The sequence below is a fragment of the Lissotriton vulgaris genome, chromosome 3_1 (assembly GCF_964263255.1).
Source record: "Lissotriton vulgaris chromosome 3_1, aLisVul1.2, whole genome shotgun sequence".
Lineage (NCBI taxonomy): Eukaryota > Metazoa > Chordata > Amphibia > Caudata > Salamandridae > Lissotriton > Lissotriton vulgaris.
Genome location: NC_141689.1, coordinates 103,796,827 through 103,814,649, shown reverse-complemented (window position 1 = coordinate 103,814,649; position 17,823 = coordinate 103,796,827). Strand labels below are relative to the sequence as shown.

General features: G+C 45.1%; 1 protein-coding gene across 2 annotated transcripts in view; it reads right to left on the bottom strand.

The window, feature by feature from the left end:
* Positions 1-11,886: 11,886 nt before the first annotated feature.
* The window catches only part of LOC147726036 (putative N-acetyltransferase camello), a 37,016-nt gene continuing 31,079 nt past the window's right edge, over positions 11,887-17,823 (bottom strand). For both annotated transcript variants that reach the window (XM_086960149.1, XM_086960150.1), the window contains exon 2: positions 11,887-17,158. In XM_086960149.1, coding sequence (XP_086816275.1) covers positions 16,460-17,131 — 672 coding nt within the window. In that variant the 5' untranslated portion in view covers positions 17,132-17,158 and the 3' untranslated portion in view covers positions 11,887-16,459. The remainder of the gene's footprint in view (positions 17,159-17,823) is intronic.

The following is a 17,823-nucleotide window of genomic DNA, read 5'->3' as shown; positions in this document are numbered from 1 at the left end:
CCCTAGACTGCGGCAAGCCAACCAGTCTAAATTATGCAATCTGAAAACCAATTTGCGTGACACTTGAGCAATGGATATGGCTAATAATCGCTGGCATTACCATGTGTAGTAAAGAGCCACTACATATATGGGTTTCAAAGTACGACTTTATTCAGTCAAGTACAACAGGTGCTCCCAGCTGGGCGGCAGTCATGACTCATGAACATTCTAACACACACTCCGGGAAGCAGAGTGGGCTGTACCAAGAGGGGAGAGGAAAGAGGGGTGGATGGGGGAAGAGAGGGAGAGGTCACAACACACCTTCCCCCCTAAGGAAAACAGAAGAGAGAGAAAGGAGAGGCTCCGGACAGGAGAGGAAGAATACCAACGAAGGAAAGCATAGAGGGGTGGTGGGGGTGAAGGGAGGAGTGGATGAAGAGTGGGGAGGAGGCAGGTGGGAGAGAAGAGGAGGGAGGAGGAAAAAGAAAACCGGGGTAAATTACAGCAATCCCATAAACAACAAACTGTGAAACCAACACGAAAACTTCGGAGAGGAACTGCCAGGAAAAGTCTAGAACATTAGGTTCCTTTGGTCCACTTGGACCCGGGACGTGTCCTGACCTTTCTACCTAAGGGCGAACACCTTGATACAACAATAGGTGTAGCTGGTAGGGCCGATCCCTGGAAGTCCGCTTCTGCCACCCCGCCACCGCGCCTCTGTCAACAGCGGGATCAGTCTCCAGGCAGGGGTGGAAAGCAGGGAAAAGTGCAACTTACTTTTGTTTCCCTTGGTTCCTCTGAGTATGAACAAGCTGTACGGTTTCTTCCAACCTGTAATTAGGTGCTCCTCTACGAGACTTCATGTACCCCTCAGGTAGGTTGTCTAGGCAGTGACGCTGTTTTATTCCTTGGCAATAACTGGGGTCCAGACACACCCCACCTGATCCCTCTGACATGGTGGGACTCACTCTCAACGTCATCCTCGTAGGCTGGTCTGGTCCCTCTCCTACCCTCCTTGCCTTTGCCGTGGGCGGAGTCCAGACCTTTACGAACTCCGTTTCAAAACACTCCAGATCATTGTAATCCGTCTCGGCTGACCTCAGTCTGTCATCCTGCTCTCTTCCTTTACTCCCCTGGAAGGACTCCGTTGTATTTCCTGGGCCCCAGCATTCCCGCTTGCTAAGATAATTATCAAGTGGACCCTTCTTCCCTGACATGCCTCTTAGTGAGATACCTTTTATCATTTTCTGCATTTCCCCACTCTCACTTTCCATCTCTCCGCTGTGATGCCATAGAGAGTGTTTGGCTTCATCCTCATCCTTTTCCTCCAGCAAACTTAAATCCATTACTCTTTCTTGTCCTCCATAGTCCACAATTTCTTCCCTTGTTTCAGTACTGAACTCAACCAATGTGGTATTTCGCTTCCTCTCACTGCAACTAAAGTGGTTAATCCTACATTTCATTTTCCCTTGCTCCATGGTTGCATTTTCTATGCACTCTCCTTTACTCTCGAATTCACCGTTTTTCGCAACCTCACTTCCTCCACCTTTCCTCTCACATTTCTTTCGTATTTCTCTTTCGTCCACCCAGCTTTGGTACGTCTTTATTTTTATTTTTAGCTTGTCCTTTGCTACTTCTTTTCTACATCCTTTATTGCTTGCCGTGTGAGCGATCCATGTTTCACCCTCGGTTGTAACCATGTTGATCATTCTCCATATAACTGTTTTCTCTCGCCCCAGTCTGTGGAGATCAATATCTATTTCTAGTTCATATTTGTCTTCATTTTCCTTCATCATTTTGTTCCTGGACTCAGACGATGTGGTTCTTAGCCACGTCCCTTTGTGATTGAATTGGTTATCCTTGCATTCTATTCTTTGCCGTTCATTAGTTATAGTAATAATGCATTCTCCTTTTCTTTCGGATTCTTCTTTTTCCCCACCTATTCCTTCTCTGCCATTTCTCTCATGTTTCTCTACTTCTTTTCCATACTCTTTATTACCTGTTGCTTCTTCCATAACACACGTACCTTTTGATGTCGGCGCATGAGTCTTCAGTGCTTCACTATTAGATCCCTGCACGCTTTGGATAAGCGCCCGTTCACCCTCGTGTTCTTTTCTTCTTCCATCACCTTTTATTTTCAAACTCTTTAGAACACCCTTGTGCATTAAATCCATTATTTCGTTACCTACTACGTTGAAGTTCTCCCCGGTGTATGTTTTTTGGGATAAGTTGGCACCTTTAAATTCATCCCCACTTTTTTTGCTAGTTCTATATTCCATTCCCTCTTGTTTACCCACTTATAATGCCTTCCTGAAACCAAGACATTATCTGTCTTTACTCCTCCTAGGAAGATGGCACACTCCGGGTTTATTTTCCTAGTATTAACTTCCTCTTGGCTATCCATTATATCCTTGATCACTTCAACCCTTCGAGCCTTTACCCACGAGACTTGTTTTCCGTATTCATTCCATGCACCCAAGATGTCTTTATGTACATTTCTGTCTGACCCTTTCGTGAGTGTATTTCTCGTTTTGTGGTACTTTTCCCGTTCTTCAGTTCCTAGACTGTGAAATGCTGTTTCGGCCTTTTCCTCTGGTATGAGAGCTACATCCTCTTCCTTAACAACTGATATGTGCATCTCAACATATGTTTTCCTCTCACCCCCTTCTGCCGTGTTTCTTTTATACTCCTCCATAAACGGCACTGGTGGCGGAGAATTATACCTTAGGGCTCTCTCCATGTTATTTTTAAAACTCTATCTAGGAATTCACGTGAAGATATAATGTCCACCTCGAGCAGACAGGTAGCGGTGGGTGTGCACTATTGTAGAGTTCTCTGTCGCCCTGTTCAGATTGAAAGTAATGCACAGGCTGTGGGCGCTGGGGTTTTGAATATGAAAGACACGTTACCTACTTCACCTACTGTTGTCCTTCTAGATTTCCCCCCCTTGAAATCACAGAATATGTATTGCTTGCGCCGTCTGTAGGTTTTTGGCCCTTGTAAATTCTCTGTCACAGGACGTGCTGCCTCAAATCAGTATTGAATCTGCCACCGGGGTTCCTTGCACTATCCTCACACCTCTCAATGCACTGCTGCCGTCGGCTTCATATGAATACCACACACTGTGTTACGTGCCTCACTCCTCACAATGTTTCAAAGGCCAAACGCGACTGTGAGGTCCAACTAGAGTCCAGTGTCGATCCCTTCCCCCAAGGTTCCACACACGGTTGCTCTCCACGTTATACAGTTAATTACTAGAATGCCTTCGTAATCTTGTATTTCCAGTAAGGGTGGGGGGAAGAGACTAACTCACTCAGATTTTTTCTTCATAACACCTTTCTTTTCTCATCTCAATTTTTTCCACAAAGTCATACCTCAACTCTTTCAAGTGTGAGCGATCCAACCGACAGGCTCACTACTTGGAACAGATTCTTTCTGGGAACGCTTCTCGGAGGAGCGCCGTGCACACCGTCTCCTCAGCACAGCTCACGGCAGGGACCAGGTTTCAACCTTTCATCATTCCTCTTTTGAAATCCCTTGCCTTCTCTTCACCCAGAATCTCAGTTAGCCCTACGTGCCCACTCGGCTAGGAACTGCCACAGCTTGACCTACATGCCTCTACGCATGTCACCTCTCACCTCGTAATAGAGCCTTCTCCCACGACGGCTTGCCTCCTTCGTAAGTGGTACGGTAACCCACCGGATACTCCGCCACCTTCCACAGCTTAGACTACGTCTGCTACACACTCAGGGGCGTTTACAGTTGTCCTCTTTCTTTGTCCATGTCCTGCTTCGTGCTGCATGGGAGTGACGCAATGCCAGGAAGAATGGCGGCGATGTATCGGGCCAGTGTCTTTCCTCAGGTAAGGACTTTCGCGTTTTCCCGTGCTCACCATTCTTCTATGCCACTTACACCAATTTTGTCCTCCGCTCAGCCCAGCTCTTCTCATGCGCTTCAACAGCTCGCTTCACGAGCTTTCGCCGCGTACTTGGGTCACACTCCTTCCCGTTTTTTTTTTCACAGACTTTCACCATAACCTGAACCCCGCTCAGTTTCTATATTTAGTTTAAGCTGCTCTCCTCACGATATCTCGTCAATTACAATGCTCTTCCACGTACTCCTCTTCACCACCTCAATTTCAATGGGACGCCATATAGATCCTCACTTCCTATGCCTCCGTTTCTCATTTAACCGTCTTTCACCTACAGAGCTCTTTCGTCGACTCCATCACCAAGGCTTCTGTTTACACTTCAAAACGCGGTGGGAACGATTTACAGCAATTTCGTCTCCCGCTCCGCTCAGCTTTCCACATTAACTTCGGCTGCTCACCTGACAAACTTTCTCTCCGTTCACAGTTCATCCACTCGGGTCTTACTCCTCTTCAACTTCTCAAAATCCTTGGGACGCCCGACGCAGCTTATCAACTCATTTCATCCTCTTTTCTTTTTCCAGTCACTGGTTACACAAACCACATCTCCTGCAGACCTCAAGTCAGGAAGAAACGTTTTTCTTCTCCACACGGCACCAGTTCTTTCACTGAAAATTCACACCCGACTTCCAGAGGGTTTCCGGAATCGAGAATTTTACGTCCCCAGCAGAGAACACATCGGTGAGTACAGCCTGGTTTACCGGTCTGCTTTCCAGTGAACTTCCAATTCAATTGATGAGTCCATCACTTCAATTAACAACTCCGCCCAAGCCTCAAATTATCCAGGGGGGAGAAACACCAAGCTGACCCTGGCTCAGCTCCTCGTCCTCGTCGCCAGAAATGTAGTAAAGAGCCACTACATATATGGGTTTCAAAGTACGACTTTATTCAGTCAAGTACAACAGGTGCTCCCAGCTGGGCGGCAGTCATGACTCATGAACATTCTAACACACACTCCAGGAAGCAGAGTGGGCTGTACCAAGAGGGGAGAGGAAAGAGGGGTGGATGGGGGAAGAGAGGGAGAGGTCACAACACCATGCTTACCCTTACTGCCAAGGCTGACGACTTTTTACCGGGAGAACCGAGTTTGGGTCCCGGCGTCAGCCCATCAGCCTGTGATAGTGGGCACATCACTTCATCTCCCAGTGCCTGAAAAAAACAGAAGCAGCAGAGGTTGGCCTGAACCCTGCGCACACAAGGGCAGTCTGCAACTAGTTTATGCAGGAGTCCGCTCTGCTCTCTACCATTCCTATGTGACTCTTAGAGTATATACATGTGTATCCCCTCCCTAAGTAGATAGAGATTTCACTAGTATATGCCTAGAGTTTATCGATTTGTATCTCCTCCTTGTATGACTTTATCTCTTGTACATTTGCAATTTTTTTCTGTTTGTACCTTTCCACAACGCATGTAATCCTAAGTCCGTATGTTTTCAACTGGTTCTTATGTAAGTCAAAAATTTGCTAATTCTTTTTGTACCGTCAGTCCTTATGTTTGAAACTGGGTCCTATGTAAAGCGCTCTGACACCTTCGGGTAAAGTTCGCGCTATATAAAATCGCATAAATAAATAAATCGGGGCAGGGTGGGGAGCTACGGTGGTCCGGAGCATCAGGAGAGAGGAACTGAGCAATGAGCCGCAGGAGATGATGAGGAGACCAGCGACTTCAGAGATGGAGTACTAAAACGGAGGGGCCCAAGTTCCACAAGTGTTATAGCCCTGTTTACAGAAACTGCAGTCGAAGCAGTTGAAAAGACTGAGGGGCAGATCTGCAAGCCCCATGCACCACAGAGGCATCACGTTGCGTGACGCACCAGTGGCGCAGCCTGCTAAAGGATATTTACAAGCACAGGTAAAGTCACCCAGCGTGACTTAACCTGTGCTTGTAAATATCGCCCCTGTTCACACAACACTTTGCGTGTTAGGGGCGGGACATGGGTGTTGCTGTGGGTGTTCCCACGCAACACCCATGTCCACTGATGTATTTCCAGATTTACATGAAATCATAAACGTGGAAATGCGTCAGTTTGCTGCACCACCATATGGGTGGCGTAGCCAAGCGAAACGAGGAGAATTGTTTTCATTTCTCCTCGTTTTTTTCCTCTTTCAATGCGTGCTGCATTATACAGCACACATTGAAAGAGAAAAATGCCTGAAGTGATTGCTTTTGTGCAGGAAGGGGCCCCTTTCTTCACAAAAGCAATCTCCCCATGGCGCAGGCATCCTTGCCGACGCATGGCAGCTGTTTCTGCGCCAGCGCAGGGGAGAGCTCAGGAATGCAGCATATCATTGTAGATATGCCGCATTCCTGTGCTCTGAAAGTGCCGCAGCATGGTGCAGCCAAAGGGCTTGCGGTGCGGCACTGAGGCACTTTCTTGTAGATTTGCCCCTGAATGCTCATGTGGGGTGCACTTACACAAAGGGAAAAGCAAAGAAGCAATAAAATATGGGCGCCAACGCTGAACACCGACCCACAATGTAGCACGAGCAGGAAAGAAATTAAAAAGTAGTCCCCCAGACAACAGATAAACAACCAAAGCATAAATAAACAGTACTTGTTCCCTGCTCAGTGGGAGTAAACAAAATACAACAAGCATTTGCAATGCAATAGGTCTCGCATTAAACTATTGGCATTGTAAATGACAATGCCTTTTATTTGTCTGTTTTGATAATTAACACATAAATAAAAGGCACTGTCATTTACAATGCCAGTAGCTCAAATTCTTGTAAATGGGAGACCTATTTAATTTCCAAGAAGCAGCCTCCATTGTCTCAGGCTGCATCGAAAGTGAAAGTGCGCATGGGCACTGAATGTTGCAGGTAACCATGTCGTGCCTGCAGTAGGAGAAACTCATTAAAGAAAACACTGCTGTACCGAAATTACAATTGAAAAATAGAAAACGAATAATCACTTGATACAGATAGCGCAAATTCTTATTTCACGGACACTAAGCGATCTGGCGTTGCTTTTAGTTTATTAATGTTACAGCATTTTATTACATTCAAAGCTCTGCATTTGGTGCCGCGGATGATCACGGTCTCTCTAAAGCGCCTTGATTTTTAGAAAACACAATGATGTCTTTTTGAGGGTCCGCCCTTTGGCAGAATCAGAAATATAGAGCATGGCATGCCCCACTCCAGAGACGGCAGATGGACGCATTTAACCCACAACTACTGCACTCACAAATAGAAACAGATCTGCAAGGTCTGAGCAATCACCGAAGGAAACAGTGGCATGTGGAAAAAGGTAGGGCCGATGTCGACCTAGAACCTTTAAATATTGCCCGGGGTTAGCCGCCTCTCATACCATTCAAGATAATCAATCAAAGAGGCAGGCGCTGGAGACTGGAAGGCAGGAAACAGGAGTTTATTCCGACGGAGCAGAACACGTCAAATCAGACAACAGGGTATCTTCTCGAGGTGCTCTAGCCGCATCTCTGAGGCCTGGCCTCTTATACACTGGTTTATGATCTTTATTACAGTAACACATTCCTGTAAACACTTTGAAGTACGGAAAAGACATCCTCGGAATCCCCGCTTAACGCCCGTTCCCACACACATTTACAGTAGAAGTCCCCACCCCGGTCTCAACATGTGATGACTATCGCGCAGCTGGATATTCCGCCAGTTCCCGGAATGTGTGTGGCTGATCGGATCTCATGGGGTGGGGGCTTTGATCAGTTGTGGATCCTTTGATGAGAGAAGCTTCCTACTGTATGGGGGCAATAAACTACACCCGCAGGGCCAGGTGGTGGCCTAGGAACGAGTAGGACAATCGGGCACAGAGGAAAGGGGGGTTTATCAAAGGATACGAGATCATGAAAGGGATGGAGGGAGGTGTCTAGCTGGGAACGGGATGTGGCTCTGAGGCAGGGTTGCGCTGAAGGGAAGGTTTTGGCCCAAGCATGTGAGAGCGGGGGCTGTCAGCGTGCGGGGGATGCTTACGAGGTCAGGGGGAGAGACGCGCTGGCTAGCGGCAGTGGGCAGAGAGGCCATGGCATTTCAAAATGGCTGGCGCATACGAGCCTAAAAGGGACAAGATGGCGCCGATAATGTTGATGTCGCAAACTAGATTTTAACAGTTCTCCCTTTTCAACATATCTAGCCAGCTTGTTAGTCGATATCTATCCCCATTATATTCCTAACCTCGACATTGTACAATGCTTTCATGCGTTCCTTTTCAAAGTCCAGAGTCTTAGGGCAGATACAGTTTGCACATAGTGAACATAGAGGTGGCAAGCATTGGATACCCAGGCAGAATCCACATATTACGACAATCGGTATCCGTATGATCATAAATAACCTCCACCCCCAGCTCTTCACGGTAATCCAGAACCAACCCCCAAGCGACCATTCTTCTTGTTCCTGGTGAACGTCTGAGGAAAGTCTGTGGAGGTGCTCAATGGCTTTGTACACTGAGGGTGAATTGTCTGGTATATAGGTGCAACAGCTGGACCCAATGATGCGGCATGCTCCTCCGTGATCCGCTAGAACCACATCTAGGACAAGGAGGTTCTGAAGAGCCACCAAGCGGACCGCCTGAAGCTCGGCTGTATTGTTCGTGAGGATGCCAGCTGTAATGTTCATTGTTGTTTCAACTGCCTGGGTCAAATGCCGGATGGCACGGCTGTTCGCCATCGGGCCCCAGAGTGGAACAAGTCCCTTCATGGCGTCTAGGTTCTCCGGTAGAGTCAGCTTGCTCAATGTCCTTTGCTCGTTTTTGTCGGTGGTGGTTTGCTGGAGCCACATAGGTCGGAGGAAGAATGAAGGCTATGTAACAGGTAACCCCCCCCCAGCCTTTGGGGAGCCAGGTGTAAGCTTTTGTACCACACACAAAGAACATATTTGGAGAAGTGACAAAAGAGGGTGGATCAGTTGAGTCCAAAGTTCTGGTGATTCGGCAAGTGCTGTGGCCTACCAGCTGTGTCCCAAGGCCTTCGATGCATACAAGGCCCGAGACATTGACAACATATAGGGCCACAGTCAGGGTGGCAGCTGTTCGTTTCCAGAGCTAGGAGAAGGTGGGTCTGGCGGGGTTATTGAACACCTGCATTTCAATCCGTTCTTTGGCAGGGATGTCCAGATGAATAGAGTCGTTCGATGTCAGAGGGCAAAAGGGGGCAGCAGTTCTCCTTGTTTTGTTCTGCCAGACCCCATGATAGAAGTGTGCCATAGTTCTGCTGGTAGTGGTATGGTCCTTGTAGCTCTCTTGCAGGAGGATCAGCCAAGCAAGGCAGGAACCATGAACAGAGAAAGGCGAAGGAATGAAGGGGATAGAATGCCCAGTGGCGTGGGGTAGCAACCCGCAGATCCAGCAGTTGGTGGCATTGGCGGCAAGGTTGTGTTGGTGCAGCAACTGCACGAAGGAGTTGTTCCAAAACTCCTTACGTCTTTCTCGGAGTTGTGGTGAAAGAGAGACCAGGTAGTGTTCTTTCATTGTGATAGGCTGTGCGGTGGTTAGAAAAGTCTCGGGAGCTGGAGCGCTCTCTTCCATGATCCAGAGGGTGGTCAGGAGGAAGAGGCAAAAGAGAAGGGCAATAAATAGAGCAATAGTCTTTGAGCTGTGGATTCTGTCAGCCTTTGGGTTTCTGTAGCGGGTCTTCGGATGTCCGGTTGCTTCCATCATCTTCGTGTCGGGTACTTCCATCATCTTCATATCGGGCGCTTCCATCATCTTCAAGGGGCTCGGTAGCGGGCAGAACCACAGACTTCGTTTGGCTTTTCTCCTGGCAGCCTTTGTAGTGTTAGGCCACCGCTCTGAGAATTGTAACTTAGTCAGTGGTCTGCTTAGCCGAAGCTCCCTCCTTTCTTCGCAGGTTGTACCCTTCTCTGGATGGCACAGTGGGGTCGGGGAATTCTGTCAGTTCAAGTGTCTCTTTATCAGGGTAACAGCTCAGGGATGGTCGATCCTTGTTCAGGAGCTCTTCTTGGGTGGCTACGTCTTCGGTCATCGTCAGGGCTGAGGAGATCTTCTTACAGTGGTGTGCGTGCAGCCAATTTTTCTTCCCTTCCACTCGAAGAGCTGTTCGAATCCTAGTTCTCGCGGCAATACTGGTCTATTGATCTGTAAACATCACTGGTTAAGCATTAATCACCCCAGGAAATCTCTTGGTCTAGAGATTATCAAGATATCTCTGAGATATTTAATTCCAAACTAGAGCATAAACGTAACCACCTCTGGCAACCAGCCAGTGCCCCTGCTGTACAAGGTCTTTGCTCATACACAGTGGGGGCTTTGCCGCAGGGTTTGATATCCGGCCCGGCACTGTTCTTAACTCCTCTTCAGATGACCAAACCCAACCCACTTGCAAGAAGCCCAACTTCTGCTGCACACTGCCCATGGACATGTGCAAAGAGCACTGGCTGCAGAGCCATGCCCTACATTCAACCTTGCAGCCACCCAATCCTTTGGCTATGCACATTGGGAAGCTGGCTGCAGGACCATGCCTCCAGCCAGGCCTTGTGCGCAACTCCCCATGGCACGCAACCTTCAGCATTGTGCAGCAGTGAATTAGTCCTGCTCCCAACTCGTCGTAGGCAGACAAACCCCACTGTGCCCACCTTACCTCCCTTTTTTGCCTTTTCATTTTATTTCATCATTGGGGTTCCCGACTTCTGGGGAATGCAACATTATGTTCAGAGTTGCAGCCAGTCAATCAATCAGATGATTTGGTACCGCAGTACTGGCACCAGTACCATGGTACTGAAATGGCTGATGGGAGTAAAATCTCCCTCAGCCAATTAGAGGGTTTTAAAAAAACAAATATTCAATAATGATGAACACCCACAGGAGTCCTACGGAACCATCTGTTCGGATATACCTACGTTTTTGTGAGTGTTAACCCCTTCATACCTAAACTGAGCTGCTCTTTAAATGATCATTTTTCAAACAGCTGACCAATGTATACAAAATCACAAAAAGCTCACTGAGTTAATTTCACATTTTTTGCAAAAATGGTTTCATTCTGTTCAGCCGTTTGGAGAGCAAAGTATTGTCCGGGAGATAACATGGGAAATTCAACTATTGGGACCTGCTTCTCCTGCCTTCCCTTTTTCTAAAAACACCCACTTGACAAAACAGTGCAAAACTTTTTGGGAAAGTTCTGGTCAGATTAGTTAAATAGTGCAAAAGTTACCAGCAAAACAAAGAGCTCTCTTCCTATAGACACCCTGCCCTAAAAAAATTGTATTGGCTGGCTGCAACATGAAGAGAAAGTTACAGCCGCCATTTTAGGACGCGGGGACTTGGCCCCTGTGCCATACAAGACTATAAAAAATAGGTAATAAGGGCCACTGCAGTCAAAATATATATATGCTTTCTCAGAACTGTGGTACTAATAAAAAGAATCAGCATGATCACTCTAAGTTCATTTGAAGAACTGTGAACAGAGGGGGCAGAGCATTGGGGGGCTGCAAGACCATGGGGTTTGGCCAGCAAGTGGATCTCAGATGGATTAGGAGGGTTAGGAACAGGACGTGCCCACACTTTTAAAGAAACTAGAAATTCACTTGAAAAAACAATGGTTACAGTGATGTTCTAGTTAGGTAGGGTTATTATATCTTTTTAAAGAAAGACTGGGCTCCAGAACGGTACACAGTGGATGTACACGTACCCAGCATCGCCGGCCTGGATCTCGCGGAATTGAATGCCGCTTTGTCTAGGTAAGAGCGTGGGGGCTTGTTGATTAGTGAGGTTCTACTACAGTTTCTAGCAGCCTGATTAAATAATTAGGTATTTTCTTCATTTGCAGATGGTGGAAAATGGTTGCTGTTAAACTTTTCGTGAATTATACTGGATGCTTTATTTGGGAGGTAAGCCTTGCAGTCTTCACTGAATGTTGACAAGTCAAGGGGAAATCCCTGGAGTGCACTAATGAACTTCACACAACCGTGTGGACATGCATTTACAAAAACACGGGGAAGGACCTATAGTCCACTATATTCTAGGGAATATATACTGATTTCCACAAAGAAATAAAATCGTTCACAATCTAATTTTATTATAAAAAAGCATATATCTGAGCAATTAAAATACAAGACAATTAAAATCAAAGTGAATCCCTTGAAAAATCACAACCACTCACAAACAATGCTTTTCAAACACAATTAAAAAATACACAGAACCAATACTTTTCAGTCACAGTTAAAAATGCACAAAACCAATAGAGACATATGTGTAACATTTCAGCAGTTCATAGACAGTCAACATGGGACAAAACATACACCATAAAGAACCCCTAGTATTGCTATGGCTCCTGGATATCTCTGCCACTCTATATCAATAGATCCACAGGCCTATGTAGTTTTAACTTATGTAAACATTAGTAACAATATTGCATGTCTATCCAGTGTTTACCAGGCCCTGATTGGATTCTCTATAACAGAAAACATGCGTCGACGCGTTTCGGTGCAGTACATTTGATTCTGTGGCACCTTCTTCAGGACTTCTTTTGTTGGGGTTTCAAAGAGCGGTTATTTGCACCTTTTCCCCATTTTATGTGGAAGACGATCCAGAATGGGGTCTGCGTAGCGTTGCACTGTGAGTCTGCAAACTTTACTGGCTACGTCCTCTCTCCTTGTGCAGGAGCTCCTTGTATTGGGATTTCTTTCTTTCGTCTGTGCGATCTACTGGGCAATTTTGATTCTGTCTCTTATAGTTTTTAAAACTTTCATAGAACGGGCATAGGGTAACTCGATTCTTCCCCAGAACTGGATGTGTTCTTCGTGTCGACGGAGCCGCGTCTCTGCCTCGTTCACACTCTCAAGGTAAGCCTTGCAGTCTTCACTGAATGTTGGACTGAGGTTGATGACTTTGGAACAAAATACATTGGATATATGATTGGTGACTCATTTTTTCAGATCTAAATTTGAAAATTACACTAGTCACTTCATCCAGGCCTTAATAGAATAAGAAGTCGTTATTGTGGGTATTTGGTTACGATTCTTTGCAGTTCCTATGATTGATCGTCAGGTTTAGGTCACTCTGCATATTAGATGAAATAGACATTTTGGACGTAGTTAATATCTTCAGACTCTGATGCAGTGACCATTCGTGAAAGACATATAATGTGTTATCTCTGATCTAAAATAGATGTATTGTGCTTGGGATTTATATCCTGTTATTTCACATTTGTTTACGCTTTAGCACAAAACTACCAGAGAATTTATCAGTTGAATTTTGTTGGGTATCGCGGCAAGGATCAGATGTACTGGATCTAGGCACTGAGTAGAGGCCACCGCACCCCTGATTGATTATTGTTGTTGTGAGGTAGGCTACTGCAATGTTTTAGTTATCTCCTTTTTTGGTGACCGTAAGCTCTATTATTGAATGAACTTTTTAAATTTGGCAATGATACTTAAATGATTGTATTTTTGTACCTAATTGATTAATGTTATGACTAGAATAGTATACAGGCAGGCACAATGAGAATTTGGAGTAATCTGTTATAGGTTTGTTTTTATTCTGCATGTTTATTTTGTACAAGATTGGTGCAATACCTAATGTATTTTTCTATTTCTTTAAAAACGTATTCACAGCCCTGATGATGTCCATACTGAACGAAACACACTGGCTGTTTTAAATTATCTATACAACATTGATTTGGATGAAATTAGATTACTGAATCCACATTTAATTGGACATTTGTGCTGTTGGAATAAATCTTCAGTTGCTGATAGATGAATTTTGCAAAAATGAAACTTTGGAATACAGCATTGAACTGAAGACTTTTTTTGAATACAACGCTCCTTCCTTCAAATCTTTATAGGTTATTGTACCTTACTTTACATTAAAAAAAGATGAATAATTCACTTAAATTCCAAGCGTGATGTTGTGATGTTCTAGTTAGATGAAACGGTCTGTAATAATGTTTCATTTCAAGTCCAAAAGTACACAGAAATTCACCAGTTACAGTTAACTGAAGTAACTATAAACCACACCCTTGTCATGCACTGCTTATTATCTCACATGTTACATCATTCATGCCACCTTAAACAAACAACATCAATGTGACATCTGAAATGACATAATTGATGAGAAGACTGCTTGGCAGGGGCACAGGTTATACTTACTTCAGTTAACTATAAATCGAAACCAGTGAAATTACTGTAGGCTGGGAGTGGTGTGGGCCTGTCTCAACAGAAGAGTCTTGAAATAAAATGTTACATTATTTTGCATTTTTGAAATGCTTTTTTGGGACACTAATGTTGAGATTATTACAATTGTCCTATAGAAACACCACCAGACCTGTTGTAAAGTTCAGTTCTGTGGTTTAGTTGTAATAACTCAGGATGCTGAGGAAGGTTCTACTTCTGTATAACAAGAAATAGAACCCTTCTCAGCATCAAGAGATGGAAGTTGTTGTTCACCACTACATTAATGTGCTCCCTGCCTGAATAAGACCTCAGAGGCCAACCACCGTCTCTGGTATGTTATGTTCATGCAGGTTTTGGAGCAATGTTTTCAACCTGTTTCATCTCAAGCAGGGTCAATTGTGCCATCTGTGATTCTAAATTTCATTTCCAGACTGTTCTGCTTCAAGAGTGCTCACTCATCCAGCAGCCAGTTCTTGCTAGTAAGACAAATGCACTTCACAAGCTGAAGCTTTAGATAGTTCATTTAATGTGGAAAAAATAAAACTGCCCACAGAGCAGAATGCTACTGGCTAAAACGCCTGTTCTGGTTGAAGGGGCTTGTTTTTTTAATACTTTTTTTGTTAATCACTGCTTCCAGCATATCCATGACTAGGACATACATGTACATTTTCCAACATATATGGTCATCGTACACCCAAAACTGGTTGAAGGTGTTAGTAAGGACAAGGGGCAGCAAGGCAGCACTACAGTCACATGTCAGGGTCATCTCTGAAAGAGGGGTAGACCTGGAGCACATCCAATCAGATGTCAGCATTACTTCTAAAAGACTGGAAGGACTGACCATAAGCCTGGATCAACTGTAAAAAAGGTCAAAGTCTGTAACATCACAAATGTGTCTCTTACATAGTCAAGTTGACTCAGATTCACATCTCGGGCTGGTTGCCATAGAATATAGTTCATAAAGCAAGGAAGGTTGTGGAGGGCTGGTCTTTGGTGACTGCCACTGGAGGATTTTCCCTGATGAAGGGCATGGTAAGAGGCTTCCAGGTAATGAGTTGTAGCAGGGCCTTATGAGCAGTCCACTCCCTTTGGAGAGGTGTCTGGCAACCTTTTCATGTTTTATTGGCTCCTTGACTTTCGTTCAGTTTGTTCACTGTTGGTGTGTCCTGCACCTTTGCTTTTCGGTTTCCTTGCCTTCTTTCCTGAATTCTGACCTGCTATCTGGATTACAAGTGGTGTCGCTTGCTTACCGGTTGCCTGAAGCATTGACTCTTGGATTACCATTTGGTTGTGTTTGCTGAATGGTTGCCTGAGCTCTCTCTTGCCTCTAGAATATGTATTAATATTAGATGCTCTGCTTGGTTTTCACTCATTCTCGCTTAATTCTATGTTTGCTTTTGATTCGGGATTCCATTCGTTGCTGCTATCAGCTTTCTTCGTTTGTGGTTAGGTGAACCGTGGTACATCATAAGAAGCTGGTGAGCATACTCTCCAATTCCTCTCTTTCTCAGAGTAGTTTAGTATTCATACAACGTAGTAAAACATTATTCATGGGTTTAGCCATGTATGAAGAGACACAATCCGCCTCTCATACAATAACAATTTTATGAACAATGCCTAATTACAATAAACAATCCAAAATAGAGCAACACTAAAGAGCACAGGTTTATGCCATGTACACAGAACAAATGCTCTAGGCAACACACACCATGTGGGACATCCTGGATTAGGTACCAAGTATCAGGTTAGAACCACATCACAAAGAAAGTCTACCTTCAAAAGGTAGATAAAGTTAGACACGTGTGCACAAAATGCTTGTGGTCCTGTGGGATTTAGGAAACAGTCTGCTTGGGACAGCTCTGAGACTGCTGGTGGATAGTGAATTAAGGTCGCCTGCATGCACCTACTGTAATCTGCACCCCAATAAAGAATCCAACACAAGCACAATTAGTGCTTCAAGGCTTTGATGGGAAGCCCCCAGTAGTGCAGTCTTCAGTTCAGCCTCCTTGCAAAAAGTGTCCTCAGCTCATATCACAGCCCCCCTGAACCTTCTGTTGGCCATGATTTGGTTGGAATGTTGGCGACATAGAAGCATCAGTACCCTAAGTGGACTGATGGAAAAGGGATTGAGGACCAGTGTCAGACTGAAAATGACAGATGTTCTTGTGGCCAAGACCTCTTAAAGGATTTTTGATGACAGCAGGAAGCCATAACAAAAAATAAATCAAATCCCCAGAGCAAAAGGCACATTGTGGTACAGTATCTCTCCAAGTTACACCATATCAAAGCAACAATTCTGTCCGATTCAGTGAGATGAAAAAGGAAAACACAGTGAACATCTCACGTCTCAAGTCTTAAAGATGGGCATGCAGTAGTCAGTGAAGCAAGTTACCAAAAGCATAACTGTTTGTTAAACATTGGGTACCATTAATTTATTAAAGTACTTCCCAGCAATGCTTCACGTTGACGCTGGGATGTCATATCTGAAACGAATGATACCAAAGTCTGCCACTTTTCCCATAAATGATGGATATATTTGGCTGTTGCCTTTCTGAAATCCCACGCTCTCATACAGCTTATGAGCTGCATACTGCACCACAGATGTATCCAAGATCACCGCTGTGCAGCCACGTTCCCGCGCAAACCCAATGACTGTTCTGCAGAGAGCTTTGCCAATTCCTTGTCCTCGACACCTGCTCCCCACTGACATGCGTCTTAGCTCCAGTGTGTTTTCACCATTGGGTATTTGGGGTGGCTGGGCACCAACCATCCCAACAATTTCCCCTTCAGATTCCGCCACCCAAAAGCAGGCCCCTTCCCTTTTCATGTAAGACTCCTGTACGTCTAGCAGGTCTTCTTTGCAACACTGCTGGACGTATCCTTGAAATTCAAAGTCTAGGTAAAGACGGCCAGCTACAATGGAGAGGACTAGAGCTGTGATGGCTAGGAGGTAAGATTGAAATAGAACAAAGAAAGCCAGGAGCACTCCAAGCAGGAACATTTGGATCTTTGGGCGCTTCAGGATAAAGCTGCGAGTGGCTGGAGAATGTTCAAGCATTCCAGCAGCAAACATGGCGCGCACCGCCTCATGGTCAGTGTCCTTGTATTCCCGAATAATGTAGCCAGCCATGGTACAGCAGTCCAAATCTGAGAGTTCCTAAAAAGTAAAATATAAAGTAGTAGATGAGTGTTTGAAAACTGTACCAAAGGCATAATTTTGCCAAAATTATAGTGATCACATGAACAAAGCATCATAGTTCTTTAACCTCTTGAGGACATTCCAGAAAGTTACCTTAAATGACCCTTGACCTCCATCAATAAATAGAAAGAGACCACTCAGTCCCGTTCATTAGCAGGAAAGGGGAGGGGTGCAGGAAGGGTTGCAGATGGGGTCACTGAATGTGTTAGAGAAGTTTGGGGCGGTGTCGAACTTTTGTACTCACCAAAGTAAGTCCTAACTGTCCCTCCTGGGTCACTGGAGCGTATGTGAACAGGAAAACCCTGATGGAAAGGGACTAGAATGGAAAAAATAGTTTTTGGTGTCTGGACAATGACCCAGAAACCCAATATACTCTTAATGTGGGCAGAGAGATTGAGGGATTGAGCAAATTGGTCGAGATTTGAAGAGCGCAGACCTTCTCGATTATGGGTAGGATTTCTGTTGCACAGATGATTTAACTGCCCCGATGCCTGTATATGTCTCAGAATACACTTTTCCCCATTCCTGCTGACACATTTTGATGGCTGAAAAGCATTTGTGTGTGCTAGAAAGAGGAGCTACATAAAACTGGATTCACAGAATCTCCCATGTGCGGAGGGGGG